This window comes from Budorcas taxicolor, chromosome 13 (genome assembly GCF_023091745.1).
Source record: "Budorcas taxicolor isolate Tak-1 chromosome 13, Takin1.1, whole genome shotgun sequence".
Classification (NCBI taxonomy): domain Eukaryota; kingdom Metazoa; phylum Chordata; class Mammalia; order Artiodactyla; family Bovidae; genus Budorcas; species Budorcas taxicolor.
In genome coordinates, this window is record NC_068922.1 from 16,504,297 (window position 1) to 16,525,892 (window position 21,596).

At 44.7% G+C, this 21,596-nt stretch overlaps 1 protein-coding gene across 1 annotated transcript; it reads right to left on the reverse strand.

Annotated features, from left to right (window-relative positions):
- Window positions 1–968: 968 nt before the first annotated feature.
- NUDT5 (nudix hydrolase 5) lies at window positions 969–21,558 on the reverse strand. Its single transcript, XM_052651074.1, has 10 exons — window positions 21,438–21,558; window positions 14,746–14,850; window positions 13,305–13,372; window positions 8,064–8,113; window positions 6,670–6,777; window positions 5,043–5,138; window positions 4,388–4,489; window positions 2,938–2,946; window positions 2,749–2,802; window positions 969–1,157 (listed from the first exon to the last, which is right to left on the reverse strand). The coding sequence occupies exons 2-10, from the start codon at window positions 14,803–14,805 to the stop codon at window positions 1,048–1,050; spliced, it is 657 nt and encodes a 218-aa protein (XP_052507034.1). The 5' UTR covers window positions 14,806–14,850; window positions 21,438–21,558; the 3' UTR covers window positions 969–1,047.
- Between the last annotated feature and the right edge of the window lie 38 nt (window positions 21,559–21,596).

Genomic DNA, 21,596 nt, shown 5'->3' on the forward strand with positions numbered 1-21,596 from the left:
TGACACTGGTGGACCTTGAGGGTGTTGGGGGGCAGGACGCGAGCCAGAAACAATCCCCCGTATTTTCCTTTAAAGAGCATACATACTTGCTAACCATGCTGGCTACACACCTGGTTCAACACCAAGTGAAAGAAACAAGTTGCTCAGTCGTGTCCAAGTCTTTGCAGCCCCAAGGACTGTAGCGCACCAGGCTCCTCTGTCCATGGAATTCTCCAGGCAACAATACTGGGGTGGGTTTGCCATTTCCTTCTCCAGGAGATTTTCCCAACCCAGGGACTGAACCTGGGTCTCCGGCATTGCAGGCAGATTCTTTACCATCTGAGCCACCAAGACAGTGCCTCCAATCATGTAAATCTAGGGATCCTAGGGATATGGTATTTAGAAACTAAGTACTTTTTGAGGTGAGGATAAGAAATGAGATTCTAAAGTATACACACATGCTTGAGTAGGGCCCTGCATTTTCATTAATGAATCGACCATTTTTCACTATATAAGAGCTGGTCAACCGCCAGCAGGTAGGTGGCTCTTACAGACGTCCAAGTGGAAACATCACAAATGTTATTCCTATCTCCTCTGCTATGCAGATTAATTCCATATAGTAGATAATTCAGTCAGAAGAGGCCAAGAAAGTCCCTATACAGATGTGGCTTAAAAAAAAAAAACTGACAACTTATATGGTTACTTGCATACATAGTTTTTAGTAGGGACTGGGAAGAAATGACCTAATTTGGATATTCAGGGCTATTTCCTATGTATCTCCTGGATTAGATTAGAAAAGCAATACCTGAGGTTTCTTTTTTTTTAAAGCTGGATTTAACATACCAGCATTCTGTATTCTTCTCTGTTAATATGAAGTGGAATCTAGCATTTAAATGATGGCTACAGCTTACCTGTAATTACAATTCCATACCACCACATGCATTCTGTGTTGTTTTATTTTAAGAAAAAGCTAATTTCAAATCTCCATTAGAACTAAGCTGATTATGAAGTCTCAGTGAAGGAGGCCTGGTGTCCTGTTTACAAAAGGACGGCTACTGTCCTTCGGCCTTAAAACTTCAGGAAGGGCACCTCAAACGGCTTCGTGTTTGCGTGTTTCAATGCCAGAGCGTAGGAATAGACTCTGGCGTCCACCATCAGATGTTCTTCAGCTATCAGAGCTAGAGGAGGTGAAGAGCATAAGTCAGATAACCAAGTCGAAAACGGATAATACCCCTTACCAGTCAGCCAGCGTTCACTGAGCAGTCACTGTGTGCCGTTCCTGTGCTAGGTGCTGGTGGTAACGGTGATGAACAAGACACTTTCTGCCTTCAGGGATCTTACTCTAGCGGAAGAATACAGCATAAAGCAGGATTATGTCTCCAGCATGAGACAAGAACAAGGAAGAGTTGGAACAAGAAAAAAGACAGAAAAGCACATAAGCCAGGTGATGATTTTAATGTGAAAACAGCGAAGGTTTTAAGTTTACAGATCCATCCATCACCTCGTGGATGGCTCACTGCAGGGTTCTGCTGCTTTAAACCACCCAGCGATGATGACTCACGCCTCCTCTCCACTGTCAGGGACACACGTGTTCCACGTGGAGGTGAAGCTGTGTATTCAGAGGGACTGGAGTGAGGTCTCGGAATCAGACCTCAAGGGGCTTTCGTGAGGACTTCTGTTTTACTCAGATGGCAATCTGCCCCTTGTTTCCCAGCCACTTGCTCAGCAACAAGCTCAGCGACCGTCTGACCCTCAAAGACAGGGTTCCGTCCTGCTCATCTGTGCCAGCTGGAGGTGGGGTGGGGGTGGAGGAACGCTGAAAACTATCCTCATAGCAAACTGAGCTCCAAAGGCCTTCTTGCCCACTTTCCAAAAGTAACTTGTTGAATATGAATAAAGAATGATTACTATATTGTGATGCTAGTAAAGCTGGCTAGTAAAGGGGCTTTCTTTGCCCCTCCCACTTCTATATCTATAGATTCCTCTCCACCATCCTCAATATTCCGCCCCCACAAGGCTGGAAGGGAAGTTAGCTGGAAAGAAGAGGAAGGAATTTTTTAAAAGGGATATTATTCTAATATAAAAAAAGAAAACATAATAGACCATAACCTTCCAGCATCTGTGTGGCAACATTATCCCGTTTAGTTTTACTCCTGGCTTCTCAGAGGCAGGGGCTGTCTCACTGTTCCCATTTAATGAGAAAAGCTAAGGGACTTGTTCCAAGTTGTAACTAATACACAGTCAGCTGAGCCTCAACCCAGTCTGACCTGTGGGCCTCAGAGCTGTGCTGCCCGTGACGGTGGCCATGACTCTGACTTGACGTGGAATGTTTTGTTATTTTCAAATGCTCTGCCACCCAGAAAGGAGACCTCACAGGTCACCTGCAGTTTTATAACAGTTTCTAGGTATTTCATGAGGAAGAACAAGGGAACAATTACGTTTAGTACCCCATTTGTTGGGGTTGCTGCTAAGTCGCTTCAGTCGTGTCTGACTGTGTGTGACCCCACAGACGGCAGCCCACCAGGCTCCCCCGTCCCTGGGATTCTCCAGGCAAGAACACTGGAGTGGGTTGCCATTTCCTTTTCTAATGCATGAAAGTGAAAAGTGAAGTCGCTCAGTCGTGTCCTACTCTTTGCGACCGCATGGACTGCAGCCCACCAGGGGATTTTCCAGGCAAAAGTACTGGAGTGGGGTGCCATCACCTTCTCCTTCGTTGGGGTTAGGGGTGGGAAAAACAGAGAAAGTCAGGTGATAATCAAGAGTGCTTACCCTCAAGTCTATTCAGCAGGTCATTCTTTGGTAAGGAAATTACTTCCACAAATTCTAAACAAACAAAGTACAAGTGAAAACAGAGCCAGACACCAGGTGAGCCCACCCGAGCAACTCACGATGATGCCTCAGCCACTCCCGCCGCAAGATGCGGCGCACAAGGTCAGCCCCCGGGGTGTGACGACGTACCTCCATCTCCTGAAAACACACAGTAGAGGACATTTCAGCAAGGCCCAGAGTGGTCAAACACTGCATGGCTTTTGTGCAAGACATGACAAGGCTACAAGCGTTCAACAGAAACCTGGGTCTCTACTAATTTCATTTATAAACATGGTTAAAAGAAAAAAAATCCCAACAGTACAATGTTATTCTTCTCCAAATCAAATGTTTTAATAGCCAAGTTTAAAGCATATTCTGTGAGATATATATACACATTTGTATATGTATTTTTAAACTGTTAAAACATATATAACATAAAACTTACCAATTTGACCATTTTTGAAGGTACCAATTCAGTGGCATTGAACACACTCACATTGCTGTGCAATCATGAGAACATTTTCATCATCCAGTAAAGAAAGGTGGTGCCCACTGAATAAGAATTCCCCATCCCCCACTCCTCGGTGACCTCGATTCCACCTTCTGTCTCTATGAAATAGGTAGGTATCATAATATACAGGTATCTCCTATCAGTGGGATCACACAATATTTGCCCTCCTGTGTCCAGCTTAATTTCACTGAGCACAATGCTTTCAAGCTTCATGTATCAGCCTGCTTCACTGCTTTCTGGCTGAATAATATTCCACTGTTAGAATGGGCCACGTTTTGTTTACCCCTCTGTTAATGGACACTTGGGTTGTTTCCACCTTTTGGGTATTGTGAGTGATGCTGAATCACGTATCTACTGGAGCCCCTGCATGTGATTCTTCTGGGGATTTACCTAGGGGTGGAATTGCTGGGTCACAGGCTAATTCCATGTGTAACTCTCTGAGGAACTGCCAAACTCTTCCTCAGCATGTTACATCTGCTGGTTTGAAAATTGAGCACTTGAAATTAGCTGCGATGGGAATCTGGCAACACTGAGGAACTGAAAGGGCTGGGAAGTGGAAGACCTCCACTCTGACACATGAAGTATGGTGCAGTCTGTATCATCACCACCCTCCACGGGGCCGGGACAGCACATGGAAATGACAGGCATTATGGCCTCTGAATCCAAGCCTGCTGAGAAACATGGGGCAAAGAATTTCCCCAAAGCGTCACTAAACACGGAACTCAATAAGGAATAGGTAATATGGTGCTGTGCCATAGCATTCCTCCATTCTTACAGTATAGCTGGGAGACAGAAATCAGAGTGATTCTGAAAATTTTCACTGTTTACTATTTAACGTCCATAGCTCTTAAGTGGGAATAAACACCATACAGAAAACATGAAATACATAATTTAACATTTTATATAAAGCATAAAAATCAAGGACATGCTGTGAGAAAAGTGTTAAATATACAAGATTAGAAAAATAGCCAAGTGTGCCGACAAAGCATCTGTGAAAAGACCATTATTCTGTTAATAGAAGTCAAACTAGTAGTATGTTAAGATACCAGTGCAGCGCAACCACTGTCAACGCAGCCAGTCCACACGTACCTGGCTTTGGCTTAGGCCTTACATTTTCAGCGTCATCTCCGTTGATAGTGACGGTCACAATGTGTGCAGTACAGTTTGACAAGCCTGGATCCATGCACACAGCTGGGGAGAGAGGCAGCGGGTCACCTTTCCGGACTCTAGTGAGATGTCATTCATCACTGAACTGTCTGGAGGAACAGTCAGCTTGTGACTCATCGTTAACATGGAAGTCACACAAGAGAACTAGTTTCTCCTATTTGCTTAGTACACACGCTGCTGTCAGGCTGCAAACCATGTGTGTAATCAGTACTCATTTTCCCCCGAGTTCCTGAGGAAGTTTGATAAGTCTGAGGAGTTAGAGATAAAATCCTTTCACCACATCAAGAAAGTCCCTCACTAACAAGTGTGGCATGTGGGTGAGACAAGTAATACAGCTTAGAATGAACCCTGAAAGGCACCCTAATTTTTCTCCAATTTCCGGTCATTTTTTTTTCAGCTGTGCTCTCATGGTGGGGATGGGGAAGCAATTCACTTACAGATGACTAGCCTTCATCTAGGCTGTCTGCAGGGAATTAGAAACCATCTGAATTCCCAACATAAAGAACAGCCAAAGAATCAATCCTTTCACACCCAGAACAACCGATCATTTGGCTGGTTTTGTGGCAGTAGCACGAACCTGGAGAGCATTCAGCAATATCGCCCTTGTAGCCAGTTTCTTCCTCGAGCTCTCGAAGAGCAGCTGCTTCTGGGCTTTCGTTGTCATCGATGAGACCTGCAAGTCCCAGGCACGTGAGAGGCGGGACAGGGAACCCCCTGCTGCTGAGCTACGTGCCAAGAACCAAGAGGTCTGGGAAAAGTGGGCGTGCAGATAAAACTGCCTCAGGTTCTGATCCATTATAGAAAAACTAAAGGCAGAAGAATACTCTGGGCAGATTTAGTAAGTTCTGCTTCTCGTGTTTAGCCCTGGATGCTTCCGTGAGCACCTCAGCATCAACGCTGCGGTACAGCATGACCTCCTGCGCCAGCGGACTCAGCTAGTGTGGCCGGTGCGGGTTCTGGACGAGTCACATGACCACAGTGCAGGCACGGGGACAGTGTTACCCATCTTGCTTTCCTCCCTCAGAGCCACGTGGAGGCCCTGTAGGGAATCACCAGTTGTAAATGTCTCCTGGGCAGGAGAAGATGGGAAAGGAGGGAAGCAAAGGCCAGGGGTTGGCGTGCGGGAAGATGAAGGTATCACTAGTTCACTGTGAGGACGACAGCAGCATAGCAAGCCCTTTTTTCTGAAAGGAATTCTAAAAATGCCAAGAAAAAGTGAACATGGGTTAGTCAATTACTTTTTTCTTTTTTAAACTAAAATGGCGTATCTGTTCTATTTTTGGCTGCACTGGGTCTTCACTGCAGCACGTGGGCTTTCTCTACTTGCAGCAGTTGGGGGCTACTCTAGCTGTGGTTCGAGGGCTTCTCACTGCAGGGGCTTCTCCTGCTGCCAGCTCCCAGGCTCTAGAGCGCAGACTTCAGAAGAGCTGGCGCCTGGGCTTAGCTGCTCCACAGCACGTGGGATCTTCCTGGACCAGGGCCTAAACCCCTGTCCCCTGCACCGGCAGGTGGATTCTTAACCAGTGGGCCACCAGGGAAAGTCCCTCAATTACTTTTAAAGTTCTTTCTTCAGTGAAATGGCAAGGAAGTGAGAAAGAAAATAAACCTGTTACTTAATGTGTTATGAGATGCACTGCAAATATAGAACTTAAACCACTAACAAGAAACGAGACCTCATCTCTTCAGACGGAAACAACCCAATGAAGACCTAAAATATGTACTGCATTCAATTTTAGATACATTCTCTTAACGAATGAAAAAATACTCGAGGTGAAATTAAGACAATTTCCTTGGCCTGCTTAGGTATGGGAGGATCACGGTATCTTTTCCATTCAGTTTTTAAAGAGCTGGGCGTAGTTACTGCATAAATTTGCCAGAGGCAGATTGCAGGTGATGGAAAATGAAATACTTTTGACAAATTAAGGAAAAGCAATGACCCAAAAGAGGCTAGAAAGAATGAGAAAGCATGTTGCTACAAGGAGGGCAGGTGGCCTGGAAAAGTGAGCTGTGACACCTCCATGGATTTGCAGATCACTGGGGTGTGGCCTGGAGGCACTTCAGTGCATCAGTGGTTTCGTTTTACTTGAAACCACATGGACAGATGAAAAGCTGTTAAATATTTAAACACCACTGTCCTCAGGCTCTGCCTGGGCTTAGTCCCACTGTCCCCCAGGGGTGATTCTCTGCCCAGTGTTGTTACTCACCTGCGGGGAATTCTAGGCAGTAGCCCCCCATTGGGGGTCGGAACTGCTTCACCAGAATGATGCATTCGTAGTGAAGGGTTCTCTGCAACACAGGGATGATTGCCACACCTGCCAGCAGGAAATAAAACCAGGGAAACCCCAGTGGAAGGTCAGCAATGCCAGTGACTTTTGTTTAGAGCAGTCTAACTGAAAGCCCACCTTTTAAGAAACACTGCAGCTGAAGTCTTTCTTGTATTTGCCGTTAGTAATAGGAAGTTAATTTAAGCTATAATATTGGCAGTTAACTTTGGAAGTTATTCTCATTAAGAAAAACAAGAAAAAAGAATGATACTTCCATGTTGTTTAATTTTCTTTTTTATAAAATAAAACTTTATTTTATAAAATAAAAGATTTTTATTGTCATGATTTCTTTAAAATAAAATCACAACTAGAAGTAAACATTTAGCCCAGGGTCCTAGACAAAATTTCAGTCTCCATGAACCTCTGTGGAGACCATTTCTCACCTAGCTGCAGCCAGGCGGCCACTGAAGTTATGTTGATCTGTGCTCTTAGATTTCCTTTAAGCAATAAAGAGAGTAAGTTCCATTGTTCATGGTATATGCCAGCTACACTGAGCTTTATTGTTTTAGGATAAAAGAAAGGCCTTTTCTCCTAAGTTATTTGGCCTTCACACCAAACCAAACTCAAAGGCCACTGGATTCTGGAAAACACAACTGCTCAGGAGGACCATTCAGCTCCTCTCACTTTCCCAGCATGAAAACACAGCAGCTGCAGCAGCTACTCTGTCTGCTTCTAGGAAAACCAGAACACAGAACAAAGTGGAAAAATGAGAAAGACCTATTGCCCAACTTCCCCTAGACCAGAGGTGGTTTTCAGGACTGTTTCTGGGATATTTGTAGCCAAAGCATTCATGCCTGGAAGGGAAGGTGGACTGAAAGAATAGTCTTTCCCTAACTCCTTGCCTCATTTCCTCAAAGCAAGTGGTCACTACTATAAAGCACACAGCAGTGCCAAGTAAGATTTCCAAACTAAAGGCTCTCACCTAGATGCTCTGTCCAGAACACAAGGGCATTTCTAGACGTTGTAACACATCTCGACATGGTGTGTGGTTTCAAATTACACTGACTTTTGTTTGGCTCTGAGTAGGATTACATCTTCCCTCCAGAAACACTGTTCTGAGCCTACCTAACAGGAACCAGAAGTTACTTCTAAAAAAAGCTCGATTTAGTTATACAGTGTTGCAAACAGAACACCAGAGTTAAGGATGAAAGATCATATGTGAAGACAACCCTGCTCTTAAGTCATGGTTATAGTAAGAAACCATCCTACCCCCAGCGCCCACACTCGTGTAGGGACTTGCTTTGGGGAAAGTTCTAACAGGTCTGCACTCATACCGTCAGCCGACTGGCCTTTCCTGGTTGTCCGCTTCACGGTCTCCCACGTTCTGTTCGGGCAGAAAAGAAAAGTCGAAAGCATTAGTGCTGAAGAGGAGACTGTTCTTAGGTCTTGTGTGTGTAACCGCACCTTACAAGTTCGAAGCATGCACGTGTGCTGAGGATAATGGCCAAGAACACCACACAGTAAAGAGTGGTATTGAAAAAAGAGCCAACTGTGCTTTCCCACAGCTTCAAAAATTACCGAGGAAATCCACTGCTGACCACATCTAACCCTCTGCCTCTGAATGGAGGGCCTGCTCGTCACTTGAGCTGCCTTTCCAATCAGCTCGCAAGTCATTTACTTGAAACACTTCAGTTTGGATCACGGATCTGCGGTGAGTAGCACAGCTGGTGATCAAGCTTTGAAGGCCACAAAGCAGTCAGTGCCAATCCCGCCCCTGTGCCAATTCCAAAGGACACTCTGCGTCATGCGAACCACTGAGACAGTTATGTACAGGGGAGATTTTAACACCAGTGACCCTGAACACTCAATTTAAGAAATTTACTATTTACTAACTGAGGAATTAATCCTCTTAGGTAAGTGTTCTGCTTTGCATCTGTGAGATACCATCTAAGAGGAAAACGTTCCCCAGAAGAACAAGCGGGGTGAGGGGTTCCTGGTCCCCTCTTAGGGTCTTATTCCTGACCAGCTATTTGTCTCAGGGAACCTGGTACTGACAACCCCGTTACTCGCACAATCCTGCTGTTTAAAGGGGGTTGGGGAACTTCTTCCTCACTCTCAAGCCTTCAATAGAGAAAAGCAGCAGTTAGAGATGGGGGTAAGGAAGCAAACAATTCTGGATTTAAAAGGAGGAAGACCTCCAAGTAGGCCCAGGGGGAGAAAGGCGTCCACACCTGATGTCGGTCTCCCTACAGCGAGAGTGAGTATAAGAGCTGCTCCTCAGAGTAACCCTCATACCTTCTATCCGGTTGTCCTTAAGGCGTGGACCTTGCCACATTTCTATGAAAAAATGTCAGATATTTAATCCAGTTTAAAAAAAAAAAAAAACTTCCTGTAAATTAGATCTTTTAGTATTGTACCCAAGTTCTAAAGGAGAAATATGTCAAAATGAACGGGTGACAATCAACAGGACCACCATGACAACTCACAGCTGCCAACATTCCTGTTAGTAGCAAGAAGCCAACCAACAAGCCGTTCTGAGCAGTCAGTGATACAGATCGCAAAAGACAGAACACCTGTTGGCCCAGTCCTCTCTCGGTCTCTTAGGGTTAGTCCTAAAGACTGAAGAAGATAGCTGGGAGAAGCACTGAAGGTCCCATCCCAAACACTAGGAACAAGGGAAGCAGAGAGAGGAGCGTCATTATAGTGGTTAAGATGAGGTAAATGAGCAGTACGGAGCCACAAAATAGATATGTATTTATTAGAAATCCTAGAACAAGGGCGGAGAAGGTGACGGCACCCCACTCCATTGTTCTTGCCTGAAGAATCCCAGGGACGGGGGAGCCTGGTGGGCTGCCGTCTATGGGGTCACACAGAGTTGGACACGACTGAAGCGACTTAGCAGCAGTACAAGAATGTCCCTGAGAGCTCCAGTCATCTCAGAGGGACTCGGAGAGGAGAGCTGTCCACCTAATTGAGTTAGAAACTCCGTGTCTCCACTTGGTCACTAGGTGACCCCACAGTCGCGACCTCTTGGTGACTGTTTTCTCACCTGTAAAGCCAGGGAACTGAGAGTGTGTTGTCTCAACAGTCTCTGGTAGCTTTAGAATTCTGATTCTGGTTGACTTGTTGCTGAGTCGCTAGGTTGTATCCGACTCTTCTGTGACCCCATGGACTGTAGCCCACTAGGCTCCTCTGTCCATGGGATTTTCCAGGCAAGAACACTGGAGTTGATTGCTGTTTCCTTCTCTGGCGGATCTTCTTGACCCTGGAATCGAACCCACGTCTCCTGCACCGGCAGGCAGATTCTTTACCAGAGCACCTGGGAAGCCCTCCAGTTGAGTTACTGTTTCTAATATTTGTTATAGGAAAGCCTGATTCATTTTCTTCCCTCTAGGCAACCAACTCCAAGAGGTAGGCCGGACACCAAAGAGTGAGCTCAGCTCTGTCCTGAATGCCGACAAAGAGGCATAAAATCAACAGCTCTCCCCAGATCAATTCCATACCCTCGTCCATGAAAGAGTGGGACAAAGAATTCTCTAGCTGCAGTTTTATTTTGTACATGCAGTATTTTATAAATGTATAAATCATAGTCTGCTTTAAGCGCTCTGAAGCCTGACAATCAGGTATGAGATATTAATGTCTCACACGAGAGCTTCTGGAGGCCACAGGGAGCCCTGTGCATGGACGGATGGGAGGAATGTGGTGTCAATAGGCTCATGGTGTGGAGTTTGGAGACCCCAGAGCCCACACGTCCTGCTGGAGGACAGTCTCCGGAGGTTGAGACCAAATTGTGAGTACTTGGAAACAGGTCCCATGTGATTCTGAAGCACATCCCTGATGAAGTGAGGATGGGGAGCAGGTGCAGAGCTGGGGGGGGGGGTGACGATCATCACGTACCCTTCACACTGGCCAGTGTCAAGGGCTCTATTTTGTGCCATAAGCTTAACTCAACAAGAAACAGAACCAAGCTGATCCAGATAGGCTGGGCTCTGAGCTCTGGCTGCGTTTTCACAAGTGTAAATGCACCTGTCATGTCACTGAGGCCTGGACCTTGCGGCATCTCTGGCCTAGTCCTGCACAGCCGGCTCACTGCTCTGTGGATGGGGCGAGCTGCGACCAGCTTTCTCACCTTGGGTTGGACCGTGCTATGGACATCTTAATGTTCCCCACAGCTCTCCAACACTGGACCTTGTTACTATTCTTTGCTACTTTAGTACTATAGCTAAAAGTTATTAAAACCACCAGCAAGTCCACGTACTTTAACACTTGCTGGGAGCCAGCATGGGGAATCCCGCCCGTGGCAAAGGTCATGAGAAAAAGGGCCTGACAAACGCAAAGGCAGGATCAGGCCTCAGGGGTCCCCCTGGATTTTCTGCAGCATCTACCCCCAAAACCAGAGTCTGCCTGCTTTACTGTGTTATGCTTCCCACCTACTCTTCTAACATTACAGGGGGGCTGTCCCCCCACCACCTTTTTCTGGAAAAAGTTACTTTAGAGCTTTTAGATAGTAAGTATCCTGGGCATAATAAGACTGTTTCAATCCAAAAACCCCTCTGATGGCTTTCTAGCCTGCCTGACGGGTTTGTCAGGACTCTTACAGCTGCACATGTGATTGTTCGCGGCCTCCTGACCGCTAGAGGCACAGGAAGCTTAAAACATCCTAGGAATGTAGGGGTTCCGAGGAGTCAAAATCATTAGAATAGAACTGATTAAGGGTTTCACTGTTGAGCCAATACTTGCTGCCAAGTTTTCGTATCTTTTATTTGTAGATATAGTTGGTATGTAGGAAAAAACAGGCAGTAGCCCTGGCATTAGCAACATTAGATCTCTGAGTCAAGTACTTTCTTTGTTATAACCCACTGCACCTTTGTTCTACAGGAATGTAACTTTACTTAGTACTTTGAGGGTGATGCAGATTAAAGAAAAAACACTTCAAGGGAAAATGAGTTTTCTGGTTGATAAGACATCTAGGAAAAGAGCCATAAAAATGTTAACAGGCCCCCATGGCCAGAAGATGATGTAAAACCACCTGAGACCTTTTGTATACGGAAAGATATGCAAAAAGAAAGCCTAGTCTCAATAAAGGTCAGGGCTGCTGCCCCTGCCTAACTCTGCATATTCCATTATTTCTTTATGTACAATTTGGGGTATATAAGCTGCTTTTGAAAATAAAGTTGTGGGTCTGGCACCAATGCTTGGCTCTCCCATGTCATAGTTTTCTCCCTTTTCAGGCTTAATTCCTGTCTGGAACACAGAGGCTCTCCGTGTCTACTTATTTGCCCTGGCTTCTAAGACCCACGCGAGAGGGAGCCCAAGGCGGGGTACCCTCTGCTATTCAAGCGGGCACTGGTGGCCTACGTATACGGTGCAAGCCCCTTGTCTCGGAGCTTTATTGGTCTCCTGTGTAAACCAAGGAATACAGCCTCTTTTCCTCTTTTCTCCTCTATTTTCTCTCCTCTACACTCTCACTACACTATTCTTCCCTTATCTCTCTATATCTCTAAATAAATAAATCTCTCCTCGCCGACTCCGTGCCCGCTTTGAATTATCCTGGATCCACCGGGCCTGGACCCTGGCAAACACTGATGAGAGATGTATTTATTACCTTACAAAGAAATTCTGTATTTTCATTTGATCACTTAGAAAACAGTTTTTATATTAATGAATTTATATCATATAACCTGGATACTAAATTAAGCAAAGTTTTCCTACTTTCTCATTCTCCTTTTTCTATTTCACTAAGTAAATGTTTCTTTTAACACATTTTTCTCGATAGATATTTAAAAAAATGCTGAATAGCAAAGTTGGAAAAAAGACCAGTCACATAGCTGCCATTAATATTTTGCTACAGTTTTCTTTCTAACCTTTTCTTACACATTATTTGGCAGAGTTTAAAAAGCATTAAAAAAAGCATATATCCAAAGCTTATGAACTTTTCTCATACTACCAGGTTGTCTTCATGATCTGCTTTGGAGATGGCTGTACAGTTTTTAACCAAGTAAATATACTGTAATAATCATTTTTCTCTTTTTAAGATGTTTAGATGTTATTTTTAAGATGTTCAATCTGTCCTTTAAAATAATTATGATGGAAATTTTTTCATGCACAGATCTGACAGCAAATAATTTTCTTAGCACAGTATCAAGACACCACAGGGGCCAGACTCTAGGAACTCCCTCTCCACTCCCACATTTCTTTATGGCAATTGGTATTTGCTTTACAAAACTTTCCCCCCTCAACTTACCTTTCCACGAACAAGTATAAGCCTGCACATTTTATCCCAAACCCAGCAGTGTTTTCTCTTACATTCTAATTCAGAAATGAAAAAACTGGTTTAAGAGAAGGAAATAACCCGTACTGTTATTATTCTGCTGCTTTATTAGCTGAAATTAGGCTTGGCCCAAAAGTTTTAGGTTCACCCTAATCTACTTGAGAATGGTATTAAAACAGCTCAACTAGATGCTTTAAGACAGAGCTTACAGTGAGGAAAAGATCAACGTTCATGCCAAACACTAAATAGAGACCCCAAGAGCCCAAATCCTAAGCATTTTACAAAAAGAAAAAAATTAGTTTACCTTGTTTTACCAGTAGGATCTCGGTAAGTTGTTTTTTCAAGTTTGACCCATTTTCCTTCTGAAATTAACTAAAAGGAAATCAGACAGTAAGTTGGGAAACTTTCAAACCGAGCTGTTTTTAATTTGTTTTATCCTTTCAAATTTTTTGTGGCTCTCAATGATGATGTTTCTCCCCTCAAAATCTGTGTCCAAGTTTTCAGTTCAAAGTAGTATAAGCTGTTTTTCTGATGGTAGACCCGCTGTTCTGTGGAATTTTGGAGGTAGGACTGAGAACTGCAAAGAGAACTCACGAATTCTGGGGTGGGGGCAGGTCTGAGGAGGAAGGGGTTTTCTGGGATGCTCCTAACCTTCTCTCCTCCAACCTGGGCCCAGTCACACAGGTGTGCTTCAGGCTGTGAAACTCAGTGGCATCTGACTGCCAACGACTACACAGCAAGCCGACTCTAGGGACGCCGTGGCCAACAAGCACATCCCCCATAGTGACAAGGGTTCACCAGCCAGCCGGAAGGGCACCCAGCATCATGAGACACCGAGGAGGCTAGGCGGCCAGGGCTGCCTTACCTACAGACCACACTAAGTGAGTGCAAAGGCTCCCTGTGGACATGAAGCAAGTGGCCTTTTCCTAAGTATTCTATCTTTCACTTGTCGCCAGCAGCAACCTAATAATTATTCAGCAGATCTGTTCACAGACAACACAGAAATACTTTTAAATCAAAAAGAATTCCAGAAAGGTGTCAAGCTCAGAGTTTCAAAGATGAAGGATTTAAAGTTTGTCCTCTGCAATGGTTCTTGCAGGAAGAGACTTTTTAAAAGGTAAACTGGATAACGTGCAAGACGTATTCAATATGTTAGTTGTGGAATTTAGACAACTAACAACTGGGGTTTTTCTTGTCCCTAAGCATGCATAATGAGGCCACAAATAGCTAACCTATGTGATATTTAGGACAAAATGTCTAAGCCTTAAAATTCATCTATGATTTATTCTTCTATCCAGGGAAGCTTTCAATGAAAACTCAATCAACAAGGTCCTACTGTACAGCACAGGTAATTATAGTCAACATCCTGGGATAAACCATATGAAAATATATGAAAAAGATGTGTGTGTACATATATATATTTAACTGAATCACTCTGCCATATAGCAGAAATTCACCCAACACTATAAATCAACTATATTTAAAAAGATAAGTAAAAATTGAGAGTTTTAAAAATCAACAGTTGAAACCCACTTTAAAAACAGCCTCAATTTCACTGATACACACAATGAAGAGACACCACTGCTACCACACAAGAGTGAAGTGTTCCTGAGTCCTTAAAAGGAGCAGGGAATCTGTTTAAAAACTACCCTGAAGAATTGAAAACAATCATTTGAAACTGCAAATTCCTTTTAAACTCAGCTTTATGTGGCGAAGGGGAAGGGAAGTAAGAAGACAATGTATACCTCCTCTGAAATAATAGACTGTTCGGTATTTCGAGAAGAACCTGCTGTTTCTTGTTCCATTTTCACACTAGTTGATCTTTACAGTCCACAGGCAAGAACGTCACGCTGTAAGAGAAGGAAACTGGTTTAGGCTACATTAGTTTTTCTGAATTACACATATGTCCACAGGTCACTGGTCAAAGTATTTACTTAAATGGGGGAAAAACCGGGGTCATCAAAGCTGCATTCCTCTGCTGAAGGTGGGGGAGAGCTGCCAGCTGCCCCAAGGTGGAGATGGAACAGGAAACGCAAGGCCTCGGGAACAGCCAGGAAAGAACAGAAAGCGGCCCAGTGAGACCAGCCCACAGCCTGCCGTGCCTGAGGTCTTCAGAAGACACTTTCCAAGGAGAAACAGAACAAAGATTGTTCGTCATGCCCCATGCCCGCCCCTCAACTGCCATCCCTTATCAACCCTTTACAGTGAGACTTTGTATAATATGGGCTGGCTCCTTCTCTTTCCCATTTATCTCTGTGTTAAATGTATATACCATTTTAATTGAAAACTGCATAGTTCAGTGGCCCATCCAAAGTTTCCACGTGCATCAAAGTCACAGCTGCACAAAAGGAGTTAACCAGAAGCACAATCTGTTAGCAGAGAGCCCCGTCCAGGTGGCTGTGGGCTACGGCTTCTGTTGTCTCTCTTGCGCATCCCCTCAATTCCTGTATCCTGAATGTCTGGAAATCTTTTTTCTACCCCCAAAGTTGATTGACAACCTGGCTGCAGATACAATTACAGGCTGAAAATCATTTTTGGAGACTCTGCTCAGTGTCTTGCTTCTGAGAAGCAAGCTAGCTGCTGAGAAATCTGGAGTCACTGATCCTGGATCCTCTTCAATGTGACCCCGTGTTCCTCCTCTGGAACCCACAGTTGTTGATGTCCAGTGATGCTGATGTCACTTGTAGAGGATTCCAGCGGGTCCTTTCAACCTGGAAACTTCATTCTGTGCTTCCTTTTATTTTTAAATCTTCATTTATTTGACTTTGCTGGGCCTTAGTTGCGGCATGTGGGATCTAGTTCCGTAACCAGGGATGGAACCTGGGCCGCCTGGATTGGGAGCATGGCGCCTTAACCACCAGACCACCAGGAACTTCGCCATTCTGTGCTTCCTTAGCTGAGTACTTCACTGATAATCTCCTCTCTGTTTTCTCTGTTCTCTCTTTCAGGAAATAATACTTAGCTGTTGGACTTCCTGAACTGATCCTGTCTCAGTAACAAAGTAGTAAGCTACATGCATGCTGAGATATTTAGAGACCGTCCCACATATTAATTCTATGAATACAGCAGAAGAAAACAGGCAGCTGTTCCTTTGAAAGTAACCCAGATGGTAATTATTAGGTGAACTTTTAACTGGCATTGATTTAGATCAAACAGTTCACATTATTATAGACAATTAAAGTGGCAGGCTGCCTTGGATGGAAACGTACCACAAGTTAGTTACTACTTGTCTGCACCTGAGTGCTCCACACCCCGAGGAGAGAACTTTATCCACCGAGATTTTTATCTTCTCGATTTCCATTCCCTTCTATTTATAACATATATACCAGAGAAGGAAAACTCCCCCCCCTTTTAGTTCTGACACTTAAGAGAAAGTGACTCTCAGGCAACCAAGCAATTCCATTCAGCGCACAACAAAGTCTGTCTTGAATGGTACAAAACATTTGGATTAAGTCAAAATGTTCACCTCCTTTTAAAGTGACTCTGACCCAAGCTTCTTAAAAGTAGAGAAATGTAGTCCTCAGAGGTACAAGCACCACCAGAAGGGCAGACAGGAAGAGCCAGACAAACTAATTTTCTCTATGAAAAGATTCTCAGTCTGGATCCCCAGCAGACAAAATGGTCAGGGACACATAATTTAGAAAAGCACAGAGGTCCTCCCCTGACCCCCACGTGAGTATCTTTAGGGCAAAAGGCATCATCTAGTTCCTTCAGATTTACAGGGAACTTCAAGGTATTTGCGTTATTTGCTGAGGCCCCTTATGTGTCTCTTTACAGCTGCCCTCAGATCTGCAGAGACTGTTGATGAGCCAAAAAACTAAAAAAGCCCTATTCTCATCCACTGCTCGTCTAACCAAGTTAGCTAGATTCAAGTACAAAATAGTCCCAGCAGCAATCAAAAATCAACCCTTGATCAGCAAATGCTAGGAAAAAAGCTAGAAGCAGTTGTTTCAAACGGATTGTATTTTTAAATGTTTAAGCTAGAATCTGAGGTCTAGAAAAACAAAAAACAAGCTCCTGACATAAATTACAAAAAAAGAAAGAAAAAAAGTGGCTAACGGGGCTGGGTAATTACCTGGAATGCAATCAGCCCCAAGGGGAAACAGCTATTTGTGGCAATCTATTGACTGTGTTTAAAAAAAAAAAGGGGGGGGATTTAAGAGTGGTTTCAGAAAAATACTCTCTACTGCTCAACTCCCAAAATGTCCATGATTATGAAACCACCTCAAAAATATTACTGAAACAAAAAGAGTATTACTCTCAGCACCATTTCAGTCAGAGCCAGAAGCTGAATGGTGCAGTGTGGGGCTGGTCACCACAAACACAGATTTGCAGAAACCAGTCAGCGTTCTATGCTTGGCTGCACCTCAGGCTCCATCACACAGCCAGAGAGCTTTCCTAAGGGACTCCGTGCTATTTCGAGATTTAAAAGTTTAATTCAAACTGTATCCACTTCATTAGCTAGAACTGAAGGTCATCTACACTCTGCCAGTAGGTGTATGTTATACATAAAAAAACACAAAAACTTCCTTGTAGCATGGACACAGGAGCCTGGCGGGCTACAGTCCATGGGGTCGCAAGGAGTGGGGTATACAGCTGAGCGATTAGGCACACAGTACACCTAATGTTGAGTGTTCTAATTCACATAATATGTTTTCACCTACTCTGGTTAAAGAGGTGACGGTCTATGATGTGCCAGATGTATGATTTTTCCAGGGCACAAAAACTGAGGGAAAATGTCACAGGATTCTTAGAACTCCTGTACAGTGGCGGGCAGCAGCGTCAAACTAGCTCTGTGAACCTGGACAGTTCAAAAGTTCAAGTGTACTGCAAGTACAAAGTGACCACGATTCCTGCCCCAGGGGACACTACACTTGAGCACACAAACAGCCATAAAGGCAAATGCCTGCCAGAAAGATAATGTGATGCCAGGGTGTTTTAAAGGAGGCACAAGTCACATCTACTCGGGAGGCGGGGGAAATAGTAAAGACTTTTAAAAAAGGTGACTGTTAAAAGGCAGTTTGATACTAAGCTATGATCTAGAGACTAAGAAGGCCGGGAAAGCACTCTGAGAGGAGGGATCCACATGAACAAAAAGCAGAGATACTGGCTGGGGGAAGGGTTGAAAATTTACAGCAAGCTCTGTGGCTCTCAACCTTTCCCTCCCCACTTCCTCCCAAAAGAAAGCCAAAAGCAATCCCTTGTGTAAGGGATGGTGTTAACATTTATAAACACATTTCCAAGGGCTTTGGCTGGACACCCACCCTTTCCCCACATTTGCTGACAAACAAAGCACTCAGCAACCCCAACTGGCACACCACAGACTCCTGTTGCTGCGCGTGTTCCTCCTGGGGTCGGGAGAGAGAGAAAGGACCACCTTTTTACTACAGGTGGATTACCAAGCTAAGTAAGAGTAAGATTCAAGCAGTCAAACTGAGATTCTCAGAAGCCAGACTGTAGAGTATGCACCCAGGCTCCTCATCATTCAATTATCACCATACCCGGGTCCCTGCAGTTTGCTGAGGTTGCAAAGTGAAACAAAAAATCAGAGCAAGAAATCACACACTGGTTAAGCTCCCCTAGCTAATAGCTGAATATTGTAAATACCATCTAGACTCAATCAGGCAGTTTTATAAAGAAATCAATAAGGCAACTTGAAAGAAATTAAGTCGGAGATCAATTTTTGCAAAAAATTACTTTGTGTTGATAGATATATCTAAGATTCCATTCTAAGTTCTTTCAGAATAATTACAGAAAAACCACTTGATTTATAATGAACAAAATATCATTAATGTAGTTACATTTAATATTCTTGGTTATAATTATAAAACTTCAAAATTCTTAGCTTTTTAAAGGATTATATATATGTTGTTGTAGGTCACTAAGCCATACCTGATTCTCTGTGACCTCATGGACTGCAGCACAAGGACGGCTTCCCCATCCTTCACCATCTCCTGGAGTTTGCTCAGATTCATAACCTTTGAGTCAGTGATGCTATCTGACCATCTTATTCTTTGCCGTCCTCTTCTCCCTTGGCCTTCAATCTTTCCTAGCATCAGGGTCTCTTCTAATGAGTCAGCGCTTCGCATCAGGTGGCGAAAGTATTGAAACTTCAGCATCAGTCCTTCCAATGAATATTCAGGGTTGATCTCCTTGCCATCCAAGGGACCATCAGTACTTTTATATGTATGTATGTGTTGCATCGCAGGGCAATCAGGGATTCCGACCAGGGATCCAACCTGTGCGCCCTGCCATGGAGTCTTAACCACTGAACCACCAGGGAAGTCCCTGAAAATAACATTTTGATCAGTACTTCTTTTGTACTATCTATGGTAAAATTTTGGTATCCACCTCAGATCAATTTGCTTTAAGTGAGTTCTTTGCTGACAACGATTATCCTTACATGAAGAAAACTTCCTGTAGTTATTTTGACCATACAGGAAAGCCACTGAAAGTATTCTTTCGTTTTTCAGCAGGTGAGGGGTTGGATGGGCAGGAAAGGAACTAACATTTTGCTGAAATTATACTACTTGACGATTTTTGATCATTTATCAGGTGATTTACAATCATTACATTTAGTTCTGGTTAAGCAAGAGTGAACTGACTGTACTTACTCTTGGGAAAGTTAACTGGTTATAGTCATATGGCAGTAAGACCAGTGAAGGACCTCTCATAATAGCCCAGAAAAGAGAGAACACAGGTTTGGACTACAGTGGAGCAATAGTGAGCAAACAGATTAATTGCTTGCAGAATTAGACTGCAGAATAAGACTTTTTGCTTTTCTTACAACAGTTTCTGCGGATGCCAAAGCTAATTCTAAGAAGAAGAGGATCTTAGAGGAAACTGGGAGAAAGGGGTGGCGCAAGTTCAAATTTGGACACACTGAGTTTGAGGTGCTGGTAGGATATTCAAGTGGAGAAAACCAGCAGGCGGTTGGAAATACTAACCTACAACACGAGTCATGTTATGGATTCAGAGAAGGAAATGTTTTTTCATTATTTCATTTGGAATTAGTCAATAACCCTCCCCCCATCACTTTGCCTACTTTGCAACTGAAGAACAAAGGTGGGTCAGTAAGCAAGTGCAATTTTAAGCAGATATCCAAAATGTGCACCTTAGGCAAAGGTGCCTGGGGACAAGGACAAGGTAGGCAACTCTAAGAAGCAAGGTGAAGGTGAAAGTTGCCCGGTCGCGCCTGACTCTTCGTGATTCCACGGACTGTAGTCTGCCAGCCTCCTCTGTCCACAGAATTCTTCAAGCAAGAATACTGGAGTGGCTTGCTATTACCTTCTCCAGGTGATCTTCCCCATCCAGGGCTCAAACCTGAGTCTTATGCATTGGCAGGCAGGTTCTTTACCGTCTGAGTCACCAAGGAAGCCGGTAAGAAGTAAGGTTAGGTTTAAAAGGTGTTTCTCAGCACCTCGTTAAATTTTTTAAAGTACTCTACATTTTGGTCGCCTTTTGATACTCTCTTGCGGAAGGATAAGAACACAGACGATAAGGTGATAGGGGAGGAAGAGGAGGAAAAAAGAATGATATTACAAATTCGACTAGTATTCCTTACGGTCTTATGAATCCAGCACGGTTTGGATACGAATACAATCGGGCTGTGTTTTTGCAAGCTGCTACGTTTAAGAGGATGGAATAAATGAACTTGACGCTCAAAAGCGACACCTCACCTCACCTCACCCCTCCTTTCGTCTGTCCTCCAAATTTACCTCCTCTTACAACTTGGACTGCAAGGAGATCCAACCAGTCCATTCCAAAGGAGATCAGCCCCGGGATTTCTTTGGAAGGAATGATGCTGAAGCTGAAACTCCAGTACTTTGGCCACCTCATGCGAAGAGTTGACTCACTGGAAAAGACTCTGATGCTGGGAGGGACTGGGGGCAGGAGGAGAAGGGGACAACAGAGGATGAGATGGCTGGATGGCATCACTGACTCGATGGACGTGAGTCTGAGTGAACTCCCGGAGTTGGTGATGGACAGGGAGGCCTGGCGTGCTGCGATTCATGGGGTCGCAAAGAGTCGGACACGACTGAACGACTGAACTGACTGACTGACTGACAACTTCCAAAGTCTGACTCCCGGGATCGCAGAGACGGGGCTCTTTCCCTCTCGTTCATAGCCTTCCCCACGAGCCAAGCGGGGGCCGTGACTCCCTCTGCAGATGCCTCCACCGCAGCACTCACACTCACACCTCACTGTGATGTTTGCAGTTTTCCGGACTCCTAGGAGCCCAGCTCTTCCACCCTAGTCCCTGGTTTGCCTCTGAACTTGCCCCCCTCCCCCAACCCCGCCTCTTTCCCCGCCTCGCGGACGCAAACCGGGTCCGCAGCCCGGTACGAGCGCGCGGCTGTCCGCAGGCTCCAGGTGTGCGCCCCCCGTCTCCCGCCAGGAACCCCTGCACGTGACTGACCCGCGCCCAGTTACCTACTCCCTGGCGTGCGGCGAAGGGATGCGGACTCCTTTAGGAAGGGGGAGGAAAGGAGAAAGCACGTGTCCGAGGAAACGAGGCTCAGGAGGTGCAGCTCTACTGCAGGAGTCGCAGCCGCACCTCGCGGCCAAATGAGACGGAGGATGCGCGCTCGGCCCC